We start from the raw sequence: 9,691 nt of genomic DNA on the forward strand, positions 1-9,691 counted from the left end.
ATTATACCCAAAATTTATTCAGACACTTTGACCTGTCCATGTTTTGCTTAAGTGTTATCTGACATAATTAGATTATTTTTTTCTGAGATCTCTGAGATCTTGTCATATTTTATTACCATTTTTTAAACTATGAATAAACTGAAATAATGAATGAAATGTTCAAGGTGTCTGCATAAATTTTGGTTTGACTATAATATATATATATATATATATAGGGTCAATTTCTTGATGTACGACTGTAAGAGAGGGGTAGGAAAAATGGAAGGAGGTGAATAAAAAAATGCCATGCCATTGACTGTATTTGTTTACATTTTCTAAATCAACTTTTTGTCTGATTTGCTGAACTGGTAAACAAGTGCAAAAGGCAAATGCATTGCTGCCAGCAGCACCTCCCCACCCTTTCACACTTTTCCCCTATACACAGATCTGTGGTCTCTCCAATCACCCCATGATTAGCTCATATTTTCACCTCATACAGAAATATTTCCATTCTAATGCAGCAAACATTGGGTGGACTACAAACACACCTATTCAGGTGGTAATTTTTAAGGCAAACCTGCTTAAGGCATTCAAACAGGCCAACCCTAGAGTTACATTCCACAGTCCACAAACTTTTTCAAAGTTAAATAGCTTTAGATTGGTGCACTTTTAGATGATTTTATAGGATTAATCATGCTAATCTAAAGAAATGATTGGTAAGCTTTACCCTGAAAGTAACTGTGGTAAACATACAATAGATTAGAGGGATAAGAAGGATCTGCACTAATTAAAAGTGTGAAAATCTACCCGATTTTTATGTTTAAAATACTGAAAACCTTTCTATAATCATGTATATGACACAATCATGGGTTAAATAAAATAGGCTACTGTATTGCACAAATACAATCATAAGTAATCGTATTAATTATGAAATAAGGCTATTTTAATGTAATAAAATATTTTTTTAAATAAGTTTTTACATGATGATTTTTTTAAGATTAATAGTTCTCTGTTTTTATAACGTTTGATATAAACAAAATTAAATTAATTACTAAATAAAAAAATTCGTTTTATGTAATTTACTTCAATAAATAATTGTGTAATTTAAAAAAGTAAAACCTAAAACTGAAAATATGCAAATATCATGTAAATGTGAGAGTACCTGGCTCAGCTGATGTGGAATGAGGGTGTGGCTGCCAGCTCTCAGAGACTGCACCTGATTGGTCCGCGCTTCTCTTCGCAGATCCACCCCTCCCACATCCACTCACCTGGCCTTATAAATCAGCTTCTCCACGCGTTTTTTTTTTATCAGGTCATGTTAAGGGGTTTTCTGCGTGACTATGAGGAGGAGAGCTTTTACCAGCATCTGTTTTCGGTAGTCGAACCCTTTGGGTTTTTGTAGTCAGGTTCTGTTAGTAGGTCCATCTCCGCACTTTTGCTTTTTGCTCTGCGTTCATCCGACGAAGGAATGGCGGATTGGAAGATACCAGTGAGTTACAACTTCAACCCATCTTATCATGCGTATGCATACGGGCTCATGTACCCGCAGGTGTCTGAGCACGGCCACCCGAATCTGAGCTGGGCCGAGGCCGCGTACAGTCACTCCGGCGGGGTCACCGCGAGCTATTACTCCGCTCAAACCGCACAGCAGTCTCCACCCTGGAGCCCGGAGAACGGCGGTACGAGCAGCTACGGCAACTACCCGAGTCACACGCAGAACGGACGGCTCTTCATCTCCTATAATAAGACTGAGCCCGATCCAAAAGCCACAGAGGTAGAGCAGGCCGGCAGCGATACCCCCAGTGACTCAGAGGCCCATACGCCAGGTAACCTTCCTCTGATCATCAAGCCTCTCTAAAAAGTGGCAAAGGCAATTTAATCCCTAACAACTCACGGTTAATGCAGTAACATCGTACTATTTCAGTGTTTATTAAAAAAAAATATCGAAATTTAAGGGTTATTGGTGTACACTCTAGAAAATAGAGCTACTATTTCAAGTTTAACCAAATGTTAATATATGCCCTGTAGTTGTAACTTATAAAAATGTTCCTAGCGATTTTTATCAATATCCAGTGATTGTCTTGGTATTTATATACCACTGTAGTATTTATTAATATTTTGAATATGCTTTTCACTTTAATTTTAAGATTTAATTTGTTGAATTCTATACCTTTTCCAATTTTAGTATGTTGAGTTAAATTCTTTTATAATTTATAATATAATTTATTTGCAAAAGCTACTCTCTATAAGTTTTTAATCTAAGATGCATGTTTGTTTTTTTTAAAGCTTAAAGGGGTAGTTCACCTAAAAATGAGAATTGTCATTCACTCACCCTCAAGTTGTTCCAAACCTGTATGATTTTTTTTTTTTTTTTCTGCTTAACACAAGATATTGTCAGAAACAAAGTTGCTGGACCCCATTGACTTCTATATCTATCTATCTATCTATCTATCTATCTATCTATCTATCTATCTATCTATCTATCTATCTATCTATCTATCTATCTATCTATCTATCTATCTATCTATCTATCTATCTATCTATCTATCTATCTATCTATCTATCTATCTATCTATCTATCTATCTATCTATCTATCTATCTATCTATCTATCTATCTATCTATCTATCTATCTATCTATCTATCTATCTATCTATCTATCTATCTATCTATCTATTATATTTTTTTTTTTTTTTTTTTTTTTTTTTCTCTCCATGATATAGAAGGTAATTGGGTCCATCAACTGTTTTAACCATATTCTTCAAAATATCATCTCTTGTGTTCAGCACAAAAAAAAATTATACAGGTTTGGTACAACTTGAGGGTGTGTAAATGACAGAATTTTCACTTTTAGGTGAACTATCCCTTTAAGTTCCATGACAAAAACAAATTTTAATAGGTAGACAGTAGATTTTCAAAAATAACCCTGCCTTTATGTTCTGCTATATAAACATGGTTTCAGGAAATGCAAGCAAATAAGCGTGTTTTAAAGGTTTATCAAATATTAAGTACCAAATGTTATAATCCATGTTTGTTTTTCCTTCATTTGTATAGATTCCTGGAGCTCAGGGAGCAGTCATGAGGGGGCCGCTCTAAGCAACCTCAATCTCCCGTCCTGGAAAGATCGGGACTATGAAACGGACAGTGGCAGTCCTGACAGCGGAGAACAGATCTCAAACTCTGTCTCTACCACAGGAGAGGAGCCGGTGAGTCAGAATTTGGGGGTGGATGCCTTGCCGCCTCTGCCCAATGTGACCCCATCTCCAGCCCGACCTCCAGCCCAGCCTCGCAAAACCCGGGCTGCGTTTTCTGAGGAGCAGATGAACGCTCTCATCCACCGGTTTAATGTCCAGAGGTACCTCACGCCCGCAGAGATGAAGACGCTTGCTGGAGCGACTGGACTAACGTACAAACAGGTTAGTGATCTAAAGAGAATGTTGTGCTAAAGCTTTAATGGATCTCATTCAGTGTCATGATGAATAACTCTCTATTTCTTTCCAAAGGTGAAAACATGGTTTCAAAACCGTAGGATGAAACTCAAGAGGCATCAAAGAGATAGTAGTTGGATGACCGAGAGATACGTGGTTAATGGTGTAAACAACACACCAGCTAATCATTCACAGGTGAGGGTGGTTTCATGCCAAACACTGTGATTCCAAACCTGTATGTGTTTCTTCCTTCTGAGGAACACAAAATATTTTTGAATGTTTTACAATTTGTTCCTGCAGTTAGTCAATGGGGTCCAAAACTACACTGTACACCACTTTCATTTATCTTTTTTTCTCAAGTCATCTTTTCTTTCCAAAGATGAAAGTAATAGAGATTTGGAATGACACTTAAAGTGTCTATGCTGATGCTTGTTCTGTTTTGTTGTTAAAAGAACTGATCAAGTGTAGATGTAGAGCAAATTATAATCTTCAATGAAGGTATTTCAGTAATTTGGGTAGTGTCTTAAAGGCACAATGATACGAATTACCCACCATAAGCTGTAATTTAATAATAAAAATAAAAAAAGAGACAAAAGCAGATGTTTTGAAGAACTGCTTATCCATGCTATGGAAGTCCATGGGGGTCCAAAACAACACTGAACCCCATTGACTTCTATTGTATGGTGTGGGTTTTTTTTTTTTTTTTTTTTTTTTTTTTTTCTCAAAAAGTAATCGTCGTTCCACAGAATAAAGTCATGCAAGTTTGAAACAACAGTGTCTACACTGTTGCTTGTTCTGTCTTGTTGGTAGCAGAATTTATCAGTGTGGACATAGAGCAAGTTATCATCTACAAAGGAGGCATTTCAGTAGTTTGGATAATGTCTTAAAGGCACAATGATACAAATGACCCATCATAAGTTTTAATGTACTAAAATGAAGGCACATTCTAACCCCCATCACTTTTAGTTTCAGACTGAAACCCCTCGAGCAAACCAAGACCACTACAGTAACCCTCAGTTGAGAGAGTCTCTGTTCAAGAGGAGTCCTCCACAAACGCCCTTCTACCCCAGCTACCCACAGCCACGCTCTCCTACCCAGGCCACCGCGAGACCCCCGGGAACCTGGCCTCTGCCCCCAGCTGTGACGCACTACGAGTTCCCCAACCCTACTAGCTACATGCAAGCCCGTGATGGCGGCAATGCAGCGAACAAAGGAAGCAGCCCTACTCGAATGGCATCCATGCCTAGTACTGCCCAGTGGTCAACAAAAGGAATGACTTTGCTGTGAGTCTGGCTGCTTGTTTATATATTCATCGCCTTCAGCCCCGCAGCCCTGGGTGTTCACCGTATTTGTAAATATTTTATTTTTTGGCAACAAACTGTTGGATATTTTTATGCATTGATGTCATGGGTTGCCAGTTGGGGCCAAGTGAGACATGTCTCAAGATTTTTTTTTTTTTTTTTTTTTTGATTTTTTAAAGTTAGCCTTTTTTTTTTTTTTTTTTTTTTTTTTTAAACACTCACCATGTTTTTATACCGAGATCTATTTTTATAACTTCACTGTACCTTTCAGAGTATTTAATATCTTGATCCCTCTGCTCTTCCAGGTGCTCGTTTTCTTTTAGATTTAGTCCGGACAAGTCAATTTTCCTAATTGAGTTCCATGAATTTGAGTCCAAGGCACTGCTCCACATCTGTGTACAAGAATAGGTTGTCTGTACTGCACTGTTTTGTTCTGTATCAACTTCCCTGCGTTTCACTGCTTCTGTATGTGATCTGTTACATTTCTGTGCATTTTATGAAATTCTTGCTCTCCTGTATCTGGTCTGTGACTGACACTCAAGCTTGTGCTTGTAAAGTATTCCTGCCAACACAAAAACAGTTCTTTGACCCGGTTGAGCAATAAATGTTTATCTGTTCCTAAATTTTATACATGAGTTGTGGCTTTTTTTCTTTCTTTCCCCCAGCATGTAGTTCTGTATTTAAGTGTTATTTGCCAGCAGTGTTGGGAACTCATTACAAATAAGTAATTGGATATAAACTCAAGTTGAGTAATTAGTGTAGTAATGCTGCTTTTTTTTTTTTTTTTTTTTTTTTTTTTTTTTTTTTTTTTTTTAAACTATCTACTGCAAGAGTTACTTCTGCAAATGAGTAATGCAAGTTAGGTTTTCATATTTGTTGACAGCTCTCCATGTTGAGAGAGAGAGAGCAAATGTTTTTGTGTGTGGTGCAAACATGGTTATTGTAGTTCTAGACTAAATGAACACTCATTTACTCTCACTTGCACAAAAACATCCAGTGTTTTTCAAAATAAAAACTGTGACATGCAATCTAAGAGTTTTACAAAAATATACTATAGGATTAATTTTCATCTGTACAGTCACAGAGCCGAAGCACAATTTTTTTTTTTTTTTTTTTTTTTTTTTAATTTTTTGGGTCCAAATACATGCCATTTTAACTGCTAAAGGGCCAAAAGTTACACAATACTTTTAAGCAACACTATTTTCAACAAATGCTTTAGTGCCAAATCAGCATATGGGAATGATTTCTAAAAACACTTGGTAATTATACTAAATTAGACATACTTTATGTATTTAATCTCATTTTATTAACTACTGTCTTTGTTGCTGACCTTCAAGGATCTAATTCAACCATACTAAGCAAAAATTTATAAGTGGTGAACTTCCATCTCCTTGGATCCTATTCTCAGAGGTGTAAAGTACTTGAGTAATTTTACTTGATTACTGTACTTTATTTTGGGGGATTTTTACTGGAGTACAATTAAAAAAACAATACTTTTACTTGATTACATTTTAAGAAAAAGTACTTTTTACTCACAATTTTATTTACAGTCAAAAAGTACATCTTTTTTGGAGATCACTTTATTTTATTTTCCCTTGCTATTACCAAACCAATTGGATTGTGCTGATGCCCAGTTTAATTTAAATGCTTTTTATTCTGCCAATGAGATTCGTTTTCACATTCCATGAAATTGGTCAGACATGGTCATTGGTCCTTTGGAAGTGACGTCATGTCGCATCAATTACCACAATGCACAGTACCTTGACCTCAAAGAATATACACCAACAAGAAGCAACACTCAATAGAAATTTCCATTGCAACACCGGCGCCCAGCAGCAGCCCTGCGTTTCCGCCATTTTGTGGTGAAAGCGAGTCGGCAGTCCACTAGTTTCTATGGCAATATCAGCTGCTTTGTTAAAACAAAACATACATTAAAGCTGAAATCCAACCTGAATGATGACAACACAGAATAAAATACTATCACTAGTGATTATCAAATCCTTTTTACAGTTTATTTTACACACTTTGTGTTTAAGTCTTCCACTTTTTTCACAATTTTTTTTTTTGCTCTCTAGAAACCCACTCAGTTTGGGTTAAAATTCTTTAAAAGATCTAGTATTAGCATTATAAACACTGAATTAATACCAACATATGAAATTAAATTAAGGACATGCATCAGAAAAATTGGGAATGTTGGACACTAAATATGAATATAACAGCTTGATTTAGCAGTGTTGCCTAATGTCTGTTAAAGCAAAAGTGTCCAGAAGTGTGAATTATGCGATAACGGACACAGAAATTCATCATGTATTATTATAAGATCATTATGTTTGTAGTGTGATCCATTAAAAAATGTACAATATATATTAATTATTAATTTACTATTAATAAATGTGTAAAGTTGCACAAAATGGAAATACTTAGATTGTACACAACTGGTAAAATAAAACATATACAGGTGCTGGTCATATAATTAGAATATCATCAAAAAGTTGATTTATTTCACTAATTCCATTCAAAAAGTGAAACTTGTATATTATATTCATTCATTACACACAGACCAGTATATTTCAAATGTTTATTTCTTTTAATTTTGATGATTATAACTGACAACTAAGGAAAATCCCAAATTCAGTATCTCAGAAAATTAGAATATTACTTAAGACCAAAACGAAGAAAGGATTTTTAGAAATCTTGGCCAACTGAAAAGTATGAACATGAAAAGTATGAGCATGTACAGCACTCAATACTTAGTTGGGGCTCCTTTTGCCTGAATTACTGCAGCAATGTGGCGTGGCATAGTCGATCAGTCTGTGGCACTGCTCAGGTGTTATGAGACTACAGGTTGCTCTGATAGTGGCCTTCAGCTCTTCTGCATTGTTGGGTCTGGCATATCGCATCTTCCTCTTCACAATACCCCATGGATTTAAGGTCAGGCGAGTTTGCTGGCCAATTAAGAACAGGGATACCATGGTCCTTAAACCAGGTACTGGTAGCTTTGGCACTGTATGCAGGTGCCAAGTCCTGTTGGAAAATGAAATCTGCATGTCCACAAAGTTGGTCAGCAGCAGGAAGCATGAAGTGTTCTAAAACTTCCTGGTATACGGCTGCGTTGACCTTGGACCTCAGAAAACACAGTGGACCAACACCAGCAGATGACATGGCACCCCAAACCATCACTGACTGTGGAAACTTTACACTGGACCTCAAGCAACGTGGATTGTGTGCCTCTCCTCTCTTCCTCCAGACTCTGGGACCCTGATTTCCAAAGGAAATGCAAAATTTACTTTTATCAGAGAACATAACTTTGGACCACTCAGCAGCAGTCCAGTCCTTTTTGTCTTTAGACGCTTCTGACGCTGTCTGTTGTTCAAGAGTGGCTTGACACAAGGAATGCGACAGCTGAAACCCATGTCTTGCATACGTCCGTGCGTAGTGGTTCTTGAAGCACTGACTCCAGCTGCAGTCCACTCTTTGTGAATCTCCCCCACATTTTTGAATGGGTTTTGTTTCACAATCCTCTCCAGGGTGCGGTTATCCCTATTGCTTGTACACTTTTTTTCTACCACATCTTTTCCTTCCCTTCACCTCTCTATTAATGTGCTTGGACACAGAGCTCTGTGAACAGCCAGCCTTTTTTGCAATGACCTTTTGTGTCTTGCCCTTCTTGTCTTTTGGACAACTGTCAAGTCAGCAGTCTTGCCCATGATTGTGTAGCCAACAGAACTAGACTGAGAGACCATTTAAAAGCCTTTGCAGGTGTTTTGAGTTAATTAACTGATTAGAGTGTGGCACCAGGTGTCTTCAATATTTAACCTTTTCACAATATTCTAATTTTCTGAGATACTGAATTTGGGATTTTCCTTAGTTGTCAGTTATAATCATCAAAATTAAAAGAAATAAACATTTGAAATATATCAGTCTGTGTAATGAATGAATGTAATATGTTTCACTTTTTGAATGGAATTAGTGAAATAAATAAACTTTTTGATGATATTCTAATTATATGACCAGCACCTGTATAAGACAATACAACATTTACTGTGGAAGCCATAAAGTTTACTGATTTCATTTGAAAAACTGTTCTATTGTGCTTCTGATTTGGCAATGAAATTTGCCGATTTTGGGTGCGTGATGTGAAGGATTCTATGGTCCCTCTATCACCTCTTCCTGCATCGGCTGCCTGTGAGAGGCTTTTCAGCACTGCAGAATTGATTTTCAGCCCAAAAAGAGCTAGGATTGACACTCACAATTTTGAAAATCAGCTTCTGCTTAAGTTAAATCTGAGGTTTTACAACTTTGAGTAGCATGTTGCATACTGGCATTAGGTAGTAGTCTTATAGTTTGATAATTAAATACAATTAAATACAAACAGTTCTAAAGCAGGATAAAACCTTGTATGTGGTTCATTCACTTCATGTTTTTAGGGATTAAAAGCTTAAACAAGATCTCTAGTTTTCATTCTTGCTGTTACTTTTACTTTTTTTAATACTCAAGTACAATTTTTTTTACTTTTACTCAAGTATGATTCTGGCCAGATACTTTTAATTTTAATTGAGTAAAATTTTCATTCACTACTTGTACTTTGACTTGAGTAACATTTTTGAGTACTTTTTACACCTCTGCCTATTCTTTAAAGGTGCTAAAGAGGATGTTTTGTTTTATACATTTTTGCAATATTACTTGAAACTGTCTTTACTAAATGATAAAAGACTATTTATTACATTGAAAGGAATAATATTAATTTACATCATCTGTGCATGAGGTAGGGCCTTAAAACGATCATCGCGTAAACGACTGGCCCTCTGGCTTGTCAATCACTGCCATGACGTTCCTTGTGAGAGACGAGCGCTGCTGTGCGCTCCAGTAACTTTCCACACTCCACAGGCGCTGCATGCAATGTTTTTGTCAGGAGACAGGAGTAACAACTGCTGATTATGAGTTACCTGCGGTGAGTCCGACATAATGAATCCACTAACACGAC

General features: G+C 36.6%; 1 protein-coding gene across 1 annotated transcript; it reads left to right on the plus strand.

Moving 5' to 3' along the window:
• Positions 1–1,235: 1,235 nt before the first annotated feature.
• nanog (nanog homeobox) lies at positions 1,236–5,335 on the plus strand. Its single transcript, XM_048175114.1, has 4 exons — positions 1,236–1,805; positions 3,033–3,394; positions 3,482–3,601; positions 4,373–5,335. Exons 1-4 carry the CDS (start codon positions 1,448–1,450, stop codon positions 4,691–4,693), a joined length of 1,161 nt encoding a protein of 386 aa, XP_048031071.1. The 5' UTR covers positions 1,236–1,447; the 3' UTR covers positions 4,694–5,335.
• Positions 5,336–9,691: the final 4,356 nt, after the last annotated feature.

Source organism: Megalobrama amblycephala, linkage group LG22, assembly GCF_018812025.1.
Source record: "Megalobrama amblycephala isolate DHTTF-2021 linkage group LG22, ASM1881202v1, whole genome shotgun sequence".
NCBI lineage: Eukaryota > Metazoa > Chordata > Actinopteri > Cypriniformes > Xenocyprididae > Megalobrama > Megalobrama amblycephala.

Bases quoted from the DNA above. Each gene is read 5' to 3' on its own strand.
- nanog (XM_048175114.1), top strand. From the start codon at position 1,448: ATGGCGGATTGGAAGATACCAGTGAGTTACAACTTCAACCCATCTTAT. The intron at 1,806-3,032 runs GTAACCTTCCTC...TCATTTGTATAG, and splicing joins CTCAGAGGCCCATACGCCAG to ATTCCTGGAGCTCAGGGAGC. The intron at 3,395-3,481 runs GTTAGTGATCTA...TTCTTTCCAAAG, and splicing joins CTGGACTAACGTACAAACAG to GTGAAAACATGGTTTCAAAA.